Here is a 22,488-nt window from a genome sequence, read left to right on the forward strand (position 1 = left end):
AGCTTCAGGAAGGCATTTGGAAGTGAGGCTTCACGCAAGGAGGTTCCAGCACAGGGAAGGCTGAAACAAAAAGAGGTACAGAGACTGTGGGAATAGTGCACTCTGGAGGAGGTTCCTCAAGTGAAGGTGAGGGAAGGAGAATGAGGGAATGGAGAACAGCTGATCAGAGGTAGCAGCAACCAGCTTGCCAACCGCATCCACAGCTGGCGATGCTGAAGGACGAGGAGGCCTCAGTGAGGAGTGTAAACAAGCTGCCCAGGGAGGCAGTTACCCTGAAGGAAGGTTGTACAAGCAGAGCTCAAATTACCTTCAGATGGCAGAGGGCCAGCGTGTAACCTGTGGCACTGAACATCATGGTGTTCTTATACTTCTATCCCTCAGGATCCTTCTAAGGATCAACAGGAGATCTGTGTGTCATATCATGATTATCAGCCTAATATCGTACTGAGATAGTCACAGATCATTGTTCAGTTGTTTGTATAACTTGATAAACTCTACCACTGATGATGACAGCCTGGTCGAGAGATCAAAAGACTTTGGGACCATCATGGATCGCTACGCCATATACCTGGTTTTAACTCGGTATAAGTGGCAGGGTGACCTGGGATTTGTCCACCCTGCCATTCTCCTAGCGGGCAGAGGTTCACCCTCGGCAGCCCAGAAATTGTTGTGGCTGGTGATGACCCACCAAAGAGGTGAACCCTCTGCCCCCAAGTACAGCAACAAGAACTTGGAGAGAATCCTCCAGGTAATGGAAGACTGGTGTGAGGTCCTCTACCCCTACGATGGGAACCAGAGGCCTATCAACCTCACATCGCAGGTTTGAAAGGAGGGCACAACGACCGTGGACCTGTCTGTTCTCCAGTGCAGAAAGAGAATGAGTGTACTCATCTGCTCCAACACCTTCTCTTACACTTACATAGATCTGCCCAACACTCACAGCAGACATCATGCTTAATATCTGCTTTGGCTTAAGTCCTGCTCACAGACCATTCATTTTTCTTTATGCAGGAAAAGATTGTCCACAACAAGAGACAACTCGGACCAAAGGGGGGCGGGGGAGGGAGTGGGGGTTGGGGGGGTGGGGGTGGGGGGGGGGGGGGTGGGGGGGTTGCTGGTGTTCAGACCACTCACCAACTCTGAGGACCAGGCGGTGGAGCAGGCCGGCAAGGACAGAGACCACTTCTGTGCCAAAGGCTCTCAACAAGCCACTGAATCATGTCCCACCCCCGACTCTGTGAGTGCTTTTTAATGTTGGTGCTTTTCCAGCCAGTCTCTAAGTATCTCTTCATTCCATTACAGCCACTAGCAAGGAAAGGCCATAAGAAACCAGCCCATCAGGACCAGCCTTTGGTTCATCTTGGATGATGGGGTCGAGGATGCCCATGAAGAAGACCCATCACTGCATTCGTCTGCACGCTCCCCCAACACAGCGGCACACACCTCAGCAGGACCCAGATTTAGAACCTGCTCGGGGGTTGCCATCTGGTGAACCCATCACAGAAATGGGTCTACAGTAGGTGGAGGAAGGGACAGTCATAGTTTCTGACAGTCTGAGGACTGCTGGAGGCCAATCTCCTGATCAGTGCGAGTCAGATGTGGAGACCTTGAAATCGGTCCTCAGAGATGTTGGCGCACCAAAGGCAATGAGGGTACAGCAGGCAGGGTTATCAGAGGCCATCAGCAGATTAGAACAGAGGATGGAGGAGTCCGTCCACATTCCGTCTGATGTCATGACTGCGGCATGTGAGCTCATTGAGTGACCATTGAAAGGGAGGCAACAGCTGTGGAGACCTTTATCCAAATGTGCTCTCGGGCCTGTACAATATTGTTCTATCCATGAGTGGGATCTATTACGGGCTAGGCAATAGGGTGATGGGGCACCTCAACCTCTCTCCAGGATGCCTTTCTCCTCTAGAAATCATGGAGTGCCGCAGAGGAACAGGAGCCAACTGATCAGGATGGAGAACTGGCTGCCCAACAGGCTGAGGAAGAGGTGCAAGGGAAGCGGCACATGAGGCCTCATGTCTACTGGCTGCGTCTGCCATTTGAGGACCTGTTGGACCGGACATGCCGACAAAGACTCCAGCTGAGCAGGGAGACAGTGGAACTTATCTGCCAGATCATGGTGCACCTGGCACCATGGGGGTATGGGGAGAACACCTGCTTCTGCTGGCCAGCAAGGTGACGGTCGCCCTGAATTTTTACATCACAGGGTCCTTCCACTTGCCGAGCGGTGACTTGTCTGGAACAGGATGTGGAGATGCCATCGTTGGACTGGAGTGGGCACAGTAAGAAGTCTTACAACACCAGGATAAAGTCGAACAGGTTTGTTTTGAATCACTAGCTTTCGGAGCGCAGCTCTTTCCTCAGGTGTCCGGAACATCATACAGCTCGGTGCACAGGTGCATCCATGTCATCACGGAGAAAAGGCATCTCGGCGATGACAGTGAATCCCGCTGCCTGGCCAGCCTGGTGTCATCGGTCCACATTGATTTTGATATATTGTGGTGACCAATACGCCCAGTCACCTCAATATTCAAAATCAATGTGGACCAATGTCACCAGGATGCCAAGGCTGCGGGATTCACTGTCATCGCCGAGATGCCCCAGGTCCAGATCGAAGGGATGCAGGCTGCTCCTCGCTCTCCATCCCCACCGGCTGCCTCTTGTTCATCTGGGGCAGGCTTCCTCTCCAAGCCGCTCCAGATTGTAGAACCTCAGTGCATCCCCTGGGGCTGCGGCAGCCAGGATGAAGGCCACCATTCCTGGATGGATTCCAATAGCCATTGTCTGCAGGGTGTGAATGTCAGACATATTAGCATGGTGTGTACCCCGTGTTCAACCAAGTCCATTGGGCTACACGGTTGCCCCTGTCTGCACTTCAGACCATGTCCCAATCACCCCTCCCCTCCTACCCCATCCCCTCCCCCCCCACTCCCGTCCATTCCCCCTGGCACTCTGCACCACCGGCCCCATTGGTGCCTTACACTGTGGGGAACTCTGACTCTGATGCCCGTCCCTGCTGCCAGAGATACCATTGGCTGGAGCTACCCATGCCAGCAGTATTCTGAATGACCCCCGTCTGGTGCGCTCCTGTCAAGGCTACTGTGGGCTTTGTCCTTGTATGGGCAGCGTGCTGCCCTGCCGGTGGGAGGCAGCCAGTTGTGGGGGGATGTTGGTAGAGTGGGGTGGGGCTGGCGTGCGGTGTTGATAGGGTGGTGGTTAGGAGCTGGGGTGTGGGGGATGGAGTGGTGGGGGAACCCATACGGCCAGTGGCACTCTGCGCAACCACGGGCCTCGGAGAGCGGTAAGAGGGGTGCACAGTAAGATGACAGTCGAGGAGCAGGGGCTGGGGAAGAGCAGAGGGCAACATGGTGTGGGGGTGTAGAACATAGAACATAGAACATAGAAAATACAGCACAGAACAGGCCCTTCGGCCCACGATGTTGTGCCGAACCTTTGTCCCAGATTAATCATAGATTATCATTGAATCTACAGTGCAGAAGGAGGCCATTCGGCCCCCTGAGTCTGCACCAGCTCTTGGAAAGAGCACCCTACCCAAACTCAACACCTCCTCCCAACACCAAGGGCAATTTGGACATTAAGGGCAATTTATCATTGGCCAATTCACCTAACCCGCACATCTTTGGACTGTGGGAGGAAACCGGAGCACCCGGAGGAAACCCACGCAGACACGGGGAGAACGTGCAGACTCCGCACAGACAATGACCCAGGCCGAAATCGAACCTGGGACCATGGATCTGTGAAGCAATTGTGCTATCCACAATGCTACCGTGCTGCCCTTAAGAACAAATAAATCTACACTATATCATTTTCCCGTAATCCATGTACCTATCCAACAGCTGCTTGAAGGTCACTAATGTTTCCGACTCAACTACTTCCACAGGCAGTGCATTCCATGCCCCCACTACTCTCTGGGTAAAGAACCTACCTCTGATATCCCTCCTATATCTTCCACCTTTCACCTTAAATTTATGTCCCCTTGTAATGGTGTGTTCCACCTGGGGAAAAAGTCTCTGACTGTCTACTCTATCTATTCCCCTGATCATCTTATAAACCTCTATCAAGTCGCCCCTCATCCTTCTCCGCTCTAATGAGAAAAGGCCTAGCACCCTCAACCTTTCCTCGTAAGACCTACTCTCCATTCCAGGCAACATCCTGGTAAATCTTCTTTGCACCTTTTCCAGAGCTTCCACATCCTTCCTAAAATGAGGCGACCAGAACTGTACACAGTACTCCAAATGTGGCCTTACCAAAGTTTTGTACAGCTGCATCATCACCTCACGGCTCTTAAATTCAATCCCTCTGTTAATGAACGCGAGCACACCATAGGCCTTCTTCACAGCTCTATCCACTTGAGTGGCAACTTTCAAAGATGTATGAACATAGACCCCAAGGTCTCTCTGCTCCTCCACAATGCCAAGAACTCTACCGTTAACCCTGTATTCCGCATTCATATTTGTCCTTCCAAAATGGACAACCTCACACTTTTCAGGGTTAAACTCCATCTGCCACTTCTCAGCCCAGCTCTGCATCCTATCTATGTCTCTTTGCAGCCGACAACAGCCCTCCTTACTATCCACAACTCCACCAATCTTCGTATCGTCTGCAAATTTACTGACCCACCCTTCAACTCCCTCATCCAAGTCATTAATGAAAATCACAAACAGCAGAGGACCCAGAACTGATCCCTGCGGTACACCACTGGTAACTGGGATCCAGGCTGAATATTTGCCATCCACCACCACTCTCTGACTTCTATCGGTTAGCCAGTTCGTTATCCAACTGGCCAAATTTCCCACTATCCCATGCCTCCTTACTTTGTGCAGAAGCCTACCATGGGGAACTTTCTCAAATGCCTTACTAAAATCCATGTACACTACATCCACTGCTTTACCTTCATCCACATGCTTGGTCACCTCCTCAAAGAATTCAATAAGATTTGTAAGGCAAGACCTACCCCTCACAAATCCGTGCTGACTATCCCTAATCAAGCAGTGTCTTTCCAGATGCTCAGAAATCCTATCCTTCAGTACCCTTTCCATTACTTTGCCTACCACCGAAGTAAGACTAACTGGCCTGTAATTCCCAGGGTTATCCCTAGTTCCTTTTTTGAACAGGGGCACGACATTCGCCACTCTCCAATCCCCTGGTACCACCCCTGTTGACAGTGAGGACGAAAAGATAATTGCCAACGGCTCTGCAATTTCATCTCTTGCTTCCCATAGAATCCTTGGATATATCCCGTCAGGCCCGGGGGACTTGTCTATCCTCAAGTTTTTCAAAATGCCCAACACATCTTCCTTCCTAACAAGTATTTCCTCGAGCTTACCAATCTGTTTCACACTGTCCTCTCCAACAATATCGCCCCTCTCATTTGTAAATACAGAAGAAAAGTACTCATTCAAGACCTCGCCTATCTCTTCAGACTCAATACACAATCTCCCGCTACTGTCCTTGATCGGACCTACCCTCGCTCTAGTCATTCTCATATTTCTCACATATGTGTAAAAGGCCTTGGGGTTTTCCTTGATCCTACCCGCCAAAGATTGTTCATGCCCTCTCTTAGCTCTCCTAATCCCTTTCTTCAGTTCCCTCCTGGCTATCTTGTATCCCTCCAATGCCCTGTCTGAACCTTGTAGGCCGGCCCGAAATGCAGAATAATGTGACAGAGACCTCACATGTCTCAGGTGTAACATGTTTTGTAGTGAACAATTGAAACCCTAACTGTCGCTACTACCGATGGTGCCACACCCCACCCCACCCTACCTCCCAGTGCCCACTCAGTGATCCTTAATCTTCTTAGTCCTCGGTGCTCTGCACAAAGTCTAAGTTTTTTTCCAGGATGCACATCGCAGGTGGAGACAGCCTAATGTTTCCCGCACTCTGTGGCCATTGATGTTGTTGCCGAACATCCTTTGGAGAGCCTGGAGCCGGAGGGTCCCAGCCGAGTTACTGGTGTCACAGGCATCGCCTGCCACCCTGTTCTGCCCTCTAACCTTGACATGCACCGGTGTTAGGAGGGGACAAATCAGAAGAACTGAAGACTGCCATAGGTTCCTTCGAGGCAGGCCTTGGATTGGCCTCCAGCACTTCCTCCTACAAGTGGGTGCCCATAGGGCTTTGTGGGACACAATGGGAGAGAGCTGGAGTAAGCTTCAGAGGCCTCTGAGTCATCTGGCTCTATCAGACCTGGAGGCTCTCCATTTTCTGCACTATTTTCTGACACCCTCAGCGACGGTCCTCAGTAACTGTGTCTGGGGCAAGCCCTCATCGACTGGAATATGATGTTGAGGCCCTCAGCCAAGGTTGTTGCAGACTGAGCCATGACTTGGACACGACAACTCAAGACCTGCATGCCGGAGCGGCATGTGGCGCAGTGGTACCATTGGGACTGCGGCGCTGAGGACACGGGTTCGAAACCCGGCTCTGGGTCACTGTCCATTTGGAGTTTGCACATTCTCCCCATGTCTGCGTGGGTTTCACCCCCACGACCCAAAAATGTGCTGGTTAGGTGGATTGGCCGGTTTAAATTGCCCCTTAATTGGAAAATAAAAATAATTGGCTACTCTACATTTATATTTAAAAAAAGACCTGGATGCCACGCTCCAGGTTTCCCATTGTGATCGCCACCCGAGCAGTGTTAGCCTGGGTGCCACGCATTGCCGGCACCATCCCCTGAGCCTGAAGTCATTGGGACTCCTCCAATCGGCCTTACAGTCGCTGGAATGTCGCTGACACCCCCTTCTCAATCTCATAGCTCTGGCCTATCATCTGTATTACCTCGGGAAGTACCTTGTCCAAAGTCTGGGCATCTGGTTGTGACCCAGCTGTGTGCTGGGATTCAGCAGACCTCCAACAACTGTCTTCCTTGGGTGTTGGATGTTCCTTCCTCCACCTGATGTGCATCAGCAGCTGTGTGATGTTAGACGTTTAGCTGCTGTTGTATAAAGAGTCAAAGGTTCTGCTCCTTTTCTACAAACACCTTTAATTTACTTCAACAGACTCTGTATAAAACTCTATCATCACATCACCTGACACAATGGCCACCTGAAGCCTCTTTAGATATCAGTGTCAATTATTGGATACTAAACATAAATGAGACAACTAATTGGAGTGTCTCTTAACCCATTACTTAACATGTGATGCTCACCAGAATTTTTCCCCGAAGCCCATAACCCTCCAAAATGTGTGAATCTGCACTGCTGAGGGTGCAGTTGATAGCTGTGACACATCGCCGATGTTCTTCTCGGAGCTCTCCTCCGAGGTGGTTTCTTGGTTGGCAGCGCGGTGGAACGACGCCGGAAGCCCTGGCCTCATCAGATGGTGATCCTGCAAGACAATGGACACGTGCTGATTGAAATGGAAAGATTGTTTGGTGGGACATCAACAACTCACTTGAGATAGGTCATCTGGGTGAAGGGGCAGTGGATGCTCACCTCTTTGATGCAGGCCAATCTTGCTGTTGGTCACTGCTCTCTCCTTGGACAACCCCGTGATCTCCAGGAACCATTCCTCATAGGAGGTGAGCCTCAGATTTCTGGGACTCCACGCACCCCACACCCCCAACTTCGCCCTTTCCCTCTTATAATGGAATAGGTTCCCCCGCATGGGGACAAAGAGAGGATATTGTGAGCTGCACGTTTGATGTGCCAGGGAGATCTATAGTAGGTGGCTTATGTGAGCACTACACCTGGACTTGAAAGGACTGTTCTAGTGGGTGCCAGAAAGTTGAAGATATGATGTTGGGGGTTACGAGGTGTCAGTCAGTGGATTGGGGGTGACTGGGAAATTAAGGGGTGGCAGGCGGAACAGATGCCAGGGGGGAAGTGGTAACTTACCTTTGCAGCTTGTTGGAGGTTAATTATCTTCTTCCTACATTGGACGGCCGTCCTCCTGGTCACACTGCAGCTGCCACTGCCTGACTCTGCTGGCTGGTTTTACAATACCCTCAGGGGAACAGGGTTCCCCATCTCTCATTGACGGCATCGAGAAGCCTGATCAGATCGGTATCACCAAAGAGAGAAGCAGATCTGCACACTGTCATGTTTGTGTGTAGACTGGGAGTGAGTGGTGAAGGAGTGTTTATAAATAGCTCCCCTTTGTTTGCAATGAACAACTGAGATGCAAGTTGGGCGAATCAGACAGCGAGGGAGCCAGGAATGGCAAGATTCATTTTTTAATAAGGACACAAGCAGTCCACACTGAGTAAAATACGGAAACATTGTTTTATTTACAAACAATATTTATACTTCCTGGTAGATCCCCCCGGGCTCGTACTCCGTAAAGACCACGGGAAACATAACCATTCCCACCCTGTAGTCTCGTGCAGAATATTACACACGTGGGAGCTCATTTTTGGTACTAACTGCAATCTAACCAAATTGGAATCCCTTGATGAGTGCGTTTATCCAGCCTTTTTCCTGGAGCTCCCAGCACCAAGGAACACCCCGTTATCTCCTTCGAGGCTGCACATATTCCCGTTTCCTGCACTGAGGAGCTCCGCTCGCCAGAACTCCTCAGTGCAGGAAGAGATTGGGAAGCTATTTTTAGATGGCAACCCTAACACTCAACCCACAACCTCCCAAAGCCCCAATTCACCTATAAGGGGGTCCAAAGCCTACCCCCTGCCACCTGCACCCCACACAGGCCCAATCCCCATCATGGGAAAAGTGTCAGCCAGGCACCACCAGCCTTGCAGTGCTCCTGCCAGTGCCACCTGGGCACCTTGTCAGTGCTTGGCTGGCACCCAGGTGGCATTAGCAGGTGCCAAGCTGGCAGTGCAAAGATTCCAAGGTGGCACCTGCAGTTCGAGGATGCAACTCTGCCCAGAGGGCAACCATCTGGGGGCCTGCGATACATAGGGAGACGCCACCAAGTACCATCCATCTGCTCTGCATTTGTGGGGACCAGCACTGAACCGTGCTCGCCCGAGGTCTCCGAGGCAAAGGGGTGAGATTCCAGGCCCTCAGTCGATCCGGCAAATTCATAACAGAGTGAGACTAGTGTCATGTGAGATTACCTTTAAGAAATGGGTGTTTATAAATGGATGTGCATATAAATATCTGCAGTGAGAGTAACTTTAAGAAATGGGTGTTTATTACTGCAGTGATGTCAGAGAGTGGGTGGAGCTGGGCTGTCTGTCAGCTTTTTACTTTTATTTTCGGCTGTTTGCTGCAGGGTGTATTTTAGTTTCGTTTTCAAAGCTGGATAGCTGCAGTCACAGCCAGAAGGTGTATGAATCTCTCTCTGTAATTTAAAGACTGTAAATCGATCCTGGTGATTTAAAACTAATAACAGTAGTGACTTTAACCTGAAGTGCTTCTAGTAAAAGGTGTTTTAAGTCGTATGGATGTTAAAAGGAAAGCTTAAAGGATTACTTAGCGTTGTAGTCTTTGGGGGTTGTATTTGAATTGATGGTTGCTAAGTTGTTCACTGTATGTTTTAAAAAGGTTAACTTGAGTTCATAGAATAAACATAGTTTTGTTTTAAAAAATACTTTTCCATTTCTGCTGTACCACACCTGTAGAGTGGGCCGTGTGCTCCCCATACCACAATCTATTAAAAGTTGTGGGTCAGGTGAACTCCATGATACACTTTGGGGTTCTCTAAACCCTGGCCCATGACACTAATTGTCTCACTCTAATGTGCAGATTTGGCAGATAGTGATCCCGCCTGCAATGGGCGGGATTTAGATCGCGATGTCTCACAAAATCCTGTTATATCTCACGAGATGTTACGAACTGGGTAGATCCCAGAAGAGTGATCTCCCGGATTCTACCGGCCATGCCTTGCCATCTTGCAGGCGTAACACGGCCAATAGATCATGTCCCTCATGTTGATATTTTTGTTATAACCAAGATCTCTGTTCATTAATTCAATTATTATGGAATTCGACAGATGTTACATGCATTTTTCTGGACAATCAAATCTGCTCTCCACCACGTGATGCAGGAAGATGTAGGGCAAGTATTATCCGTTTTTATTACAATCAAACCACCCAGACCTGTCAGCAATTTACATACGGAGGCTGTGGGGGGAATGCAAACAACTTTGAATCTATGTCGGAGTGCCAAAGGAATTGTCCACCTGCATGTAAGTTTCTGTTTCAACATTATTTCTTGGTCAGTAATGTGCACCTTTTGCAACAGGGCATGATAATATGCGAAAAAGAACTTGTGACAGGAATCGTGCAAGTTCCGACTGTGAGAAGAAAATATAAAATTGCCTTTATTCTCGTGCTAAATGGATTTCTGTCAATATGATCTTTCTAGCTTTTAAAAAAAATCTTCAAAATACTTTGCCAGATATTTTCTGTCGACAAGTTTATATCTAACGAGACTGCTTTAATATTTTGTAAAAGCTGACTTTACATTTTTATTTCTGAATTCACAAATCCAAGAGATTTTAAATTTGTAAAATTCCATCCTTTCATTGGGATTTATTCTAAATGGGAACCTGCTTCCAGCTAGCTCCACCTGTATTGATGATGTCCAGATTTTAAAGAGAGAATATTACACTTGCACAATGGGTGAATGACGTTCTATTGCTGCCATACAATCAGGCCTGGCAACATTGAGACAGTCTCCAATGTCATCACACCCAACTCAAATATTACAAAAGAGGAGCTGGATAAATGTAGGAGGTCTGTGTGTCTTTCAGTATAGGCCTATCATGTGTTGTGCTTTTATAATGATATAATACCTTGGGCTTAATTACTGTACAAGGCACAAGGCACCAATCGCTCATAAGGGATATGGTAAACATGTTATGGATTCATTTCTTGAGACTCGGCAATCATGCAGCTAGCTCTTAAAGGGACTTTACAACATTATGAAATAATTGTGGCAATTTCATTGCCAATTCCGTGATTTCTCCTGCCTGTATGACTTGTCGTCAAGTCTCAGTTTCCTGTAGTTAACTCGTCCTATATCCGTACAAACACCCCCAACGCTGTATTCACTCAGGCACAAGTAGGCTTACATTAACACTGCAATGAAGTTACTGTGAAAATTCCCTAGCCGCCACACTCTGGCGCCGGTTCGGGTATATTGAGGGAGAATTCAGAATGTCCAATTCACCTAACAATGTATACCTGTGTCTGGGGCATGCCCCTCATCGACTTGAATATGATGTTGAGGCTCTCAGCCATGGTTGTCGTAGACTGAGCCACGACTTGGTGAACAACACTCAAGAAGCGGAAGCCGTGCTCCAGGTTTTCCATTGTGATCGCCACCCGAGCAGTGGTAGCCTGGGTGCCACGCATTGCCGACACCATCCCCTGAGCCTGAAGGCTTCGGGACTCCTCCAATCGGCCTTACAGTCATTGGAATGTTGCTGACACCCCATTCTGAAACCCACAGCTCTGGCCGGTTATCTGTATCAGCTCGGGAAGTCCCTTGTCCAAAGGCTGGGCATTTGGTTGTGACCCAGCTGTGTGCTGGGATTCAGCAGACCTCCGACAGCTGTCTCCCTCGGATATTCCTGCCTCCACCTGATGTGCATCAGCAGCTGTGTCATACAGCTCACCAGATTCTGCCCCCTGAAGATAAAAGCCCACCAAGATGTGTGAATCTGCACTGCTGGGGGGTGCAGGTGATAGCTGTGACACATCGCCGATGTTCTTCTCGGAGCTCTCCTCCGAGGTGGCCTCTTGGGTGGCTGCGCGGTGGAACGACTCCAGAAGGCCTGATCTCATCAGATGGTGATCCTGCAAGACAATGGACACGTGCTCAGTCAAATGGAAGGATAGTTAGGTGGGACATCAACAACTCACTTGAGACAGGTCATCTGGGTGAAGGGGCAGTGGATCCTCACCTCTCTGGCGCAGGCTAATCTTGCTGTTGGTCACTGCTCTCTCCTTGGACAGCCGCGTGATTTCCAGGACCCATTCCTCATAGGAGGTCAGGACTCGGTTCTCTGGGACTCCACACTCCCCCGCCTTCGCCCTTTCTCTCTTATAATGGACCACATTCTCCTGCGGGGACAAAGAGAGGACATTGTGAGCTGCACGTTTGATGAGTCAGGGAGGTCTATAGCAGTTGACATGTGTGGGCACGGCTCCTGGACATGAAAGGGCTGTGCTGATGGGTGCCAGAGGGTTCTGAGGAACATGCTTGAAGATCTGATGTAAGGGGTTGCGAGGTGTCAGCCAGTGGATTGGGGGGGAGTTGGCGGCTTGGCAAATTGAGGGGTGGAAAGACGGAACTGATGCCAGGGGGGAAGTGGCAACTTACCTTTGCAGCTTGTTGGAGGTTAATTGTCTTCTTCCTACATTGGACGGCCGTCCTCCTGGTCACACTGCCCACACTCATTGCAGCTGCCACTGCTTCCCAGGAGGCATTGCTGACCCTGCGGCTGGTTTTACAACCCCTTCAGGGGAACAGGGTTCCCCATCCCTCATCGACGGCATCGGGAAGCCTGATCAGGTCGGTATCGTCAAAGAGAGAAACAGGTCTGCACGCTGTCATGTTTGTGTGTAGACTTGGAGTGAGTGGTGAGGGAGTGTTTATAAATAGCTGCCCTTTGTTAGCGACGAGCAGCTGAGATGCAATTTGGACGAATCAGACAGCGAGGGAACCAGGGATGGCAATATTCATTTTTTAATAAGGACACGGGGAGTCCACACTAAGTAAAATAAGGAAACATTGTTTTATTTACAAACAATAGGCCAAGGAACACCACGCTTGGGACTGTGTTGCAATTCGCGGCCTCAACGGGGAACTCTCCTTCGAGGCCGCACTTATTTCCGTTTCCTGCACTGAGGAGCTCCGCTCGCCAGAACTCCTCAGTACAGGAAGAGATTGGGACGCTATTTTTAGATAACAACCCTATCTTTCAATCCCCAACCTCCCAAAACTCCAACTCACCTAGAAGGGGGTCCACAGCTTCCCCCCAATCTGCAACCTGCACACTTAGGATACCCCCGGGCTCAATCCCCACCATTATTAAAATGTCAACTAGGCATCACCAGGCTGGCAATGCCCCTGCCAGTGCCAGCTGGACACCTCAACACTGCTTGGCTGGCACACAAGTATCATTAGCAGGGTGCCAGGCGGGCAGTGCCAAGATTCCAAGATGGTACCTGCTGTTCCAGTGTGCCACTCTTCCCAGAGGGCAACCATCTGGGGGTTTCCGATACCTTGGGAGACCCCAACAAGTGCCGTTCCATCTGCTCTGCATTTGTGGGGACCAGCACTGAACGGCACTCGCCCGAGGTCTCAGAGGAAAAGGGATTAGATTTAAGGGACTAGTTGTCTCACTCTAATGTGCAGATTTGGCAAATAGTGATCCCGCCCATATTGGGCGGGGTTTACATTGCGATACTTCACGAGATTCTGTTCTATCTCCCGAGACGTGGCAAACTGGATAGGTCCCAGAATAGGGATCTCCCGGCTTCTACCAGCCATGCCTTGCCAGCTTGTAGGCACAACACGGCCACAAGATCATGCCATTCATGTTATTATTTTTGTAGTAACCAAGATCTCTGTTTATTAAATCAATTATTATGTAAATCTGCAGATGTTACATGCAACGATTTGTATTTTTCTAGGCAATCAAGTCTGCTCTCTGCCACCTGAAGTGGGACAATGTAGGGCAAGTCTCAAGCGTTTTTATTACAATAATGTCACAAAGGTATGTGAGGAATTTACATACGGAGGTTGCAGGGGGAATGAAAACAATTTTATAACTATGTCGGCATGCCAAAGGAATTGCCCATATGTAGGTAAGTTTTTGTTCCAATATTATTTGCTGGTCAATCATATACACCTTTTTCAACAGGGCATGTGAGAATAAGAACCTTTGACAGGAAGGGTGAGAGTTCCTGCTAAGAGAACAAAATATACAATTGCATTTATTCTCGGGCTGAATGGATTTCTATCAATATGATCTTTCCAGCTTTTAGAAAAAATCTTCAAAATATTTTACAGATCATTCTGTCGACAAGTTTATATCCAACGACACTGCTTTAATATTTTGTAAAAGCTGACTTTACATTTTTATTTCTGAATTCACAAAGCCAAGAGACTGTAAATTTGTAAAATTCCATCCTTTCATTGGGGTTTATTCTAAATGGGAACCTGCTTCCTGCTCCATCTGTATTGATGATGTCCAGATTTTAAAGAGAGAATATTACATTTGCACAATGAGTGAATGGCTTTCTACTGCTGCCTTACAATCAGGCCTGGCAACATTGCGACAATTGTCATGGGAGTGTCCCTTTAAGAAATGTTTTTGTCTTATCACATGGCTTCAGTGATACCATTGTGTGGGTGGAGCTGGGCTGTGGCTCTGTGAGTTTTTCTTTTCACTTTGAGTTGGGAGCTGGCTGTGGCTCTGAGTTTTCCTTTCACTTTGAATTTGTACTGGTTTGTGCTGCACAGGTTGAAAGAAGGGTTTCTCTATCTTCATTTTTAAAGCTTTTTCCAGACTGCTTGATAATTTAAAAGAGATAATTGCTTTCTGGAAGGAATTCAAACCTGCTGTTTGGAAAGGAAACAAGAGTATCAATACCAAGTTATATACCAGTAAGATGCCGTGTGCTGGGCCACACCTTTGGAAAGGGGGTTATGGTTTTTACTTGGATCTTGTTATTAAATTGGAACAGTAAAGGAAGGATTCATTCACGGTTATACATAGATTACTGTAGCCGTGTGGGGTATTTATGTTGGTAGTGATAAAAATTCTTGCATGTGTGTGTTTTCAACAAATGTGAACTAAATTTGTAGAATAAAGCTTGTTTTTTTGATTAAAAGCACCTAAAAACTCTGTTGAATAACACCTGAAGGGCAGGCTCTTGTCCTCATCCAAGCCACGTTCAACAAACAATTGTAGGTCAGGTGAACTCCATGATATACTTTCTAAACCTTGGCCTATAACAAATTTGGGGCTCATCCATGATAAAACTCTTTAAAAGTCTTTTGTGATTGGGTTGGCTTCGACAATGGAAAGATAGTGAGGGATGAGCATATTTGTGTTTGTTTTTTAAGTGTTGCTTTCCAGTTTAAATAGTGAGTGTATTTTGGACAATAGCTCTTTCAGAGGCTCAGAGGTTTTGGGGATTGCAGAAGATCACACACAGTAACTTGCAAACAGAGACTAAAAAAGACTTTTAGATTTGGCAAAAACATTACAGTTAAAATTGCCTGACAAAATACGGAAAGAAGAGGTAATTGTGGTGGTAGCTGGGCATTTAAAATTGCCTGAGACACAGTCAGAATCATTGGTAATGGCAAGAATTCAAGTACAGATCAAGCAACTTGAACATAAAAAGAATTAAAGCAGCTTGAAAACAAATTGATGGAAAAAGGAAAGGAGAGAGAAGAAAGGGAAAAAGTAAGAATAGCCCGAGCAGAACAAAAAGAACAAGAGTGAGAGGAAAGGGAAAAAGAACAAATAGCTCTAGCAGAACAAAAAGCAAGAGAAAAGGAGGTGCAGATCAGGGAAAAAGAAATAGAAAGAGACTTTGAACTTCAGAAACTGGCCATGAAACGTGAAAGCCAGTTGAAATTGGAGGATGTAAAGAGAAACGTATAGTTTGAGGATAGTGATGAGGATAATGAGAAAGAGCTTCATAGTCAAAGGCTTGGTGGGGATCTATATAAATATGTCCACGCATTGTCAAGGTTTGACGAGAAGGATGTAGAAGCCTTTTTCATTTCATTTGAGAAGATAGCTAAACAAATGAAATGGCCACAGGACATGTGGGTATTACTGATTCAAACAAAGCTGGTAGGTGGAGCGAGTTAAGTGTTTTCATCACTATCAGAGGAGGTATCTGGGACGTAGGAGAAGGTGAAAAAATCGATCTTAGGTGCATATGAACTAGTGTCTGAAGCCTACAGACAAAGGTTCAGAAATTTAAGGAGAGAACCTGGTCAAACATACATGGGGTTTGAACGGATCAAACAGTAATTTTGATAGGTGGATAAGGGCTAATACCAAATGTATGAAGCTCTTAGAGAAATTATCATTTTGGAGGAGTTTAAAACTTCAGTTCCTGATGTAGTGAGATCTCATGTGGAAGTGCACAGGGTTAAAACTACGAGATTAGCAGCAGAAATGGCAGATGATTATAAATTAGTTCATAAATCAAAGTTTGGTTTCCGACATCAGTTTCAGCCTGTGAGGGATAGAAACTGGGGAAAACAGAAATACTCATGTGGTAAAGGTAAAGGGGATCTGATGGGAGATAATAAGGATAGTGTACCTCAGATTTAAAAAGAAATCATAATTGTAATACAATTTACAGTGCAGAAGGAGGTCAATCAGTCCATCAAGTCTACACCGGCCCTTGGAAAGAGCACCCTACTTAAGCCCCACACCTGCACCCTATTCCCCTTTATGCCCGTAACCCCATGTAACCTTTTTGGATACGAAGGGCAATTTAGAATAGCTAATCCACCTAACCTGAACATCTTTGGACTGTGAGAGGAAAACGGAGAACCCAGAGGAAACTCACGCACACAGAGAGTGACCCAAGCTGGGAATCGAACCGGGGACCCTGGAGCAGTGATGCAACTGTGATAACCACTATGCTGCCATGCTGCCCCACTATGCTACCATGCTGCCCAGGAGGGTGGAAGAGAAATTAAAAATTTCAGATGTTTTTGCTGTGATAAACTAGGCCATGTAAAGTCTCAGTGTTGGGGGTTACAGAAAAGCACTGGGAGGGCTGATATAGTACAACAGGATAAGCCAGTGGGGTTTGTTAAGGTGGTAAAGGAAAGCCCAGTTGAAGTGAAGGAAGTGCAAAAGAATGTGCAGACTGATCAAGAGGTGATTGAGAAGAAGGTGCCAGATCTCTTTAAAGAATTTACTTGTGTGGGTAAAATTTACTCATGTCCACCAGGAGGAGTATGTAAAGAAGTCAGACTTTTAAGAGATATGGGAGCTAGTCAATCTTTGATGGTAAGAGATTAGGAGTTATGTAGTTTAGGAGGAATATTGCCAGAAAAGGTGGAATTCAGGATGAGAAGAATAGTGTTCCATTATATAAGGTGAGGTTGGAAAGTCCAGTGAAGAGTGGTGAAATGGTAATAGGAGCAACAGAGAAACTATCTTGATTTCCGACATCAGTTTAAGCCTGTGAGGGATAGAAATTGGGGAAAACAGAAATACTCATGTGGTAAAGATAAAGGAATATAGTTTATTTTGGGTAATCATATAGCTGGATAGCAGTGGGAGTGATGCCTCCTGTGGTTGATAAGCCAGTGGAAAATCAAACAACTGACTTGTTGAAGGATGAATATCCTGGGATTTTCCCTGATTCTGTAGTAACAAGGTCGCAAAGTCACAGGTTAGGACAAGAGGAGAAATCAAAGAGTGAAGATAAAGTTGAAGCTCAATTATTTTTGATTAGATGGTTGGAAAGAACAAGAACAGGTGGAGGATGAGGCGGATATTTTTAGTTCAGGAAAATTGGCGGAGTTACAACAGAAAGATATAGAAATAAAATGGATGTATCAGAAAGCATACACGGAAGAAGAATCTGAGTGTATACCAGAATGTTATTACCTTACAAATGATGTCTCAATGAGAAGATGGAGACCTTTCTATATGGAGGTAGATGAAAAGTGGGCAGAAGTTCACAAGTGGTATTGCCGGAAGGGCATAGAAAGGAGGTGCTACAAATAGCACATGAGATACCAGCAGGAGATCATTTAGGAGTAAGGAAAACTCAAGCGAAAATACAAAAACATTTTTATTGGCCAGGACTACACATGTAGTTGAATTTTGTTGATCATAGATATCATAGAATTTACAGTGCAGAAGGAGGCCATTCGGCCCATCGAGTCTGCACCGGCTCTTGGAAAGAGCACCCTACCCATGGTCAACACCCCCACCCTATCCCCATAACCCAGTAACCCCACCCAACACTGAGGGCAATTTTGGACACGAAGGGCAATTTATCATGGCCAATCCACCTAACCTGCACATCTTTGGACTGTGGGAGGAAACCGGAGCACCCGGAGGAAACCCACGCTCACATGGGGAGGATATGCAGACTCCACACAGACAGTGACCCAAGCCGGAATCGAACCTGGGACCCTGGAGCTGTGAAGCAATTGTGCTATCCACAAGGCTACCGTGCTCGTCACACATGTCAAGTGTAACGGGCGAGGTGTTTTCAGAACCCCAAAATGTATCATGGAGTTCAACCAACCTCTCCCTTTAATGGATTTGTTGCTTTTCTTAGCACACGGCTTGTTCCCTAGGTGTGGGATTACAATTATGGACACGTGGGTTTTTAAACACAAAACACTGTTTATTCCACAAACTCAACTTAACATCTTAAATAAACATTGGATCTCTTAAAGCCCCTTACTTCAAAGATAACTCAGAAAATATTGCAACAGTAAATAATTCCTCAAAATGTTCCTTTAAACTTCCAAGACACTTAACACCTTTAAACAGAATCACATAGGGTTACAGGCTTTACTATTATGTGTTTAAATCACCCAAATGATATAGAGATAGTCTTTCATGGCAGAGATCCAGCTCACTGCAAACACAGACACTCCCCAAGCTCTTTTCAAACTTGCAGCTCTCTGGAAACACACAGACCCACACAAGCTGCTTTTTAAACTGACCTCAGCTCCACCCACTCATTGACATCACTGTTCTCGTAAAGGTACATTGCTTAAACGTCCATGTCTTAAAGGTACTCTCACATGACACCTCCCCCCAAGAAAAAAAAATAAACCATCAACTTCAAGACAGTTTTATTTTTCACTTTTGCACCATCCACTAAGACATGTACACAGTAAATATACCTTTTTGTTGTAAACAAAAAAGCAGCATGCAAACAGGAATAATAATATAGTCCATTTTCTTTGTTCTTCTTTCTCCAACTGTAATCCTTCTCGATTGACAATCTCTTTGAACAAAGTCTCTGCACGATCCATCCATTCCTCCACTCCTCGGCATTTCTCTTTAGAATCAGATACTTTAGTTCAATCTGACCACAGAGCCACTTGCAATTCTCCATTGGGTACCACAGTTTTCAGGCAGTCAAATGCCTGTTGACAGTCCGCTGTCCATTGAGTTTTTTTACGTTTCTTCAGCAATTCCATGAGTAATCATGCCACAAAACGTATGCACAACTGTTTGATCAAATCCACTCATGCTAAGAAATCGCATTATTTCCGTTTAGCTTGAGGGTATCGGAAACTCCTCAAGGAAAGTGATTTGGGCTTCTCCAAATTCACTTTCAGCTAGGTTCATCATCAAACCCGCCTCCTGAAGTCGATCGAAGAACTTCATACGATGTTTTAAATGTTCTTTCCATGCCTGGAAGTTGTAAATAAAAGCAGATTGTCCCAAATTCTCAATGCAATCCTTCAAACGCGGGATAGGATAAGAGTCGTTTGTGTAACTGCATTAAACTTTTGATAGTCCACACACAACCGTTGGGTACCATCTGGTTTAGGTACCATCACTATGGGTGAGCTCCATTGGCTGCAAACCACTTCAATTATGCCATTTTTAAGCATACTTTCAATCGCTTTGTTAACCTGTGCCAATTTTAAAAGGTTAAGTCTATATGGATGTTGTTTGATAGGAACAGCATTTCCCACATTTACATCAGATATAGCCATTTTAGTACTTCCCAATTTATCTCTACAAACTTGCCCATGTGATATCAATAACTCTTTCAGGTCAATTCGTTTTTCCTCTGGAAGGTAACTTAACAATTCATCCCAATTTTTAAGAACATGCTCATTGTCCAATTTAATTTGAGGTATGTCTGCATTTGGTTCGTCATTTTGAGTTAGAATCATTAAAACCTCAATTTGCTCTCCTTCCCTTTCAAAGTACCTTTTAAGCATATTCACATGACACACTCGGTGAGTCTTCCTTCTATCTGGTGTTTACACCACATAATTCAGCTCACTTAATTTCCTTTCAATCTGATACGGTCTACGAAGCCTAGCTTTTAAAGGCTCCCCTACCACTGGTAACAACACTAAAACTTTATCCGCACTGGCAAAACTACGAACTTTGGATTTCTTGCCCGCAACCCGTTTCATCACGATTTGTGCAACTTTCAAATGTTGTCTAGCCAATTCGCCTGCTTTATTCAATTGTTCCCTAAAATTTGACATGTAATCCAATAGTGTAATTTCTGATTTCTCACCCACCAATTTTTCCTCAATCAATTTAAGTGGTCCTCTTACCTCATGACCAAAAATTAGTTCAAAAGGACTAAATTTGGTAGACTCATTAGGTGCATCCCTAATTGCAAACAATACGAATGGGATTCCTTTATCTCAATCCTCTGGATAATCTTGACAATACGCCCTCAACATTGTCTTTAATGTCTGATGCCACCTTTCTAACGCTACCTGCGATTTTGGATGGTACGCAGTTGATTTAAATTGTTTTATTCCCTAAGGTATCCATAACTTCTTTGAATAACTTAGAAGTAAAATGTGATCCTTGATCCGATTGAATTCCTGTGGGTAGTCCATATCTAGTAAAGAATTTAAGTAACTCCTCCACAATCATTTTAGCTGTAATATTACGTACTGGAATGGCCTCATGAAACCTCGTAGACTCATCCATCATAGTCAAAAGATATTGATTCCCACTTTTTGTTTTAGGAAGCGGTCCTACACAATCAATTAGGACCCTTGTAAAAGGTTCCTCAAATGCTGGAATGGGTATTAAGGGCACTGGTTTTATCACTGCTTGAGGCTTCCGTATCACTTGACATGTATGACATGATTGGCAAAATTTAACTACATCTTTATGTAGTCCAGGCCAATAAAAATGTTTCTGGATTTTAGCTTGAGTTTTCCTTATTCCCAAATGACCTCCCACTGGTACCTCATGTGCAGCTCGCAACACCTCCTTTCTATACCCTACCGGCAATACTACTTGATGAACTTCTGCCCACTTTTCATCTGCCTGCATATGTAGAGGTTTCCATTTTCTCATCAAAACATCACTTTTACGGTAATAACACTCTGGTATACTCTCAGATTCCTCTTACATATATACTGTCTGATATATCCGTTTTATTTCTACATCTTTCTGTTGTAACTCCGCCAATTTTCCTGAACTAAAAATATCCGCCTCATCCTCCACCTGTTCTTGTTCTTTTTCAACCATCTGATCAAAAATCGTTTCTGATAATTGCACTTCAACTTCATCTTCACTCTTTGATTTCTCCTCTTGTCTTAACCTGTGACTTTGCGACCTTGTTACTACACAATCCGGAAAAATCCCAGGATATTTGTCCTTCAACACTTCAGTTGACTGATTTTCCACTGGCTTATCAACCACAGTAGGCATCACTCCCACCTGCTATATCCAGCTATATCATTACCCAAGATAAACTGTATTCCTGGACAAGATAGTTTATCTATTACTCCTACTACCACTTCACCACTCTTCACTGGACATTCCTGCCTTACCTTATATAATTGAATGCTACGCCTCTCACTCTGAATTCCACATATCACCACCTTTTCTGGCAAAATTCTTCCCAAGCTACATAATTCCTCATCTCTTACTATTAAAGATTGACTAGCCCCTGTATCTCTTAAAATTGGGACTTCTTTACCTGCTCCTCCTGATACACATGAGTAAACTTTACCCAGACAAGTAAATTTTTTAAAGACATCTGGCACCTTCTTAACAATTACTTCTTGAACAGGCTGTACAATCGTTTGCACCTCCTTCGCTTCCCTTGGGCTTTCCTTTACCTCTCTAACAAACCTCACTGTCTTATCCCGTTTTATCATATCAGCCTTCCCAGTGCGTTTCTTCAACCACCAACACTGTGACTTTACATGGCCTAGTTTATTACAGTGAAAACATCTGAAACTTTTCATTTCTTTTCCACCCTCCTGGATTTCTTTTTTAATCTGAGGTACACTCTCTTTACTTTCTCCCATCAGATCACCTTTACCTTTACCACTTGAGTATTTCTCATGTCCCCAGTTTCTATCCCTCACCGGCTGAAACTGATGTCGGCAACCAATCTTTGATTTATGAACTAATGCATAATCATCTGCCATTTCCGCTGCTAATCTTGCAGTTTTAACCCTCTGTTATTCCACATGAGTTCTCACTACATCAGAAATTGAATTTTTAAACTCCTCCAAAAGTATAATTTCTCTGAGAGCTTCATACGTTTGGTCTATTTTCAAAGCCCTTATCCACCTATCAAAATTACTCTGTTTGAGCCTTTCAAACTCCCCATGTATGTTTGACCAAATTCTTTCCTTAAATTTCTAATCCTTTGTCTGTAAGCTTCAGGCACTAGCTCATATGCACTTAAGATGGATGTCTTCACCTCCTCATACGTTTCAGATACCTCCCCCGGTAGCGATGCAAACACTTCACTAGCTCTACCTACCAGCTTTGTTTAAATCAGTAATACCCACGTGTCCTGTGGCCATTGCATTTGTTTAGCTACCTTCTCAAATGAAATGAAAAAAGCTTCTACCACCT

At 45.6% G+C, this 22,488-nt stretch overlaps 1 protein-coding gene across 2 annotated transcripts in view; it reads left to right on the forward strand.

Annotated features, from left to right (window-relative positions):
• The window catches only part of LOC140425113 (papilin-like), a 201,384-nt gene that overhangs the window by 24,547 nt on the left and 154,349 nt on the right, over positions 1-22,488 (forward strand). For both annotated transcript variants that reach the window (XM_072509027.1, XM_072509025.1), the window contains exons 3-4: positions 9,925-10,119; positions 13,577-13,750. In XM_072509027.1, coding sequence (XP_072365128.1) covers positions 9,925-10,119; positions 13,577-13,750 — 369 coding nt within the window. The remainder of the gene's footprint in view (positions 1-9,924; positions 10,120-13,576; positions 13,751-22,488) is intronic.

Source organism: Scyliorhinus torazame, chromosome 6 (assembly GCF_047496885.1).
Source record: "Scyliorhinus torazame isolate Kashiwa2021f chromosome 6, sScyTor2.1, whole genome shotgun sequence".
NCBI classification, from domain to species: domain Eukaryota; kingdom Metazoa; phylum Chordata; class Chondrichthyes; order Carcharhiniformes; family Scyliorhinidae; genus Scyliorhinus; species Scyliorhinus torazame.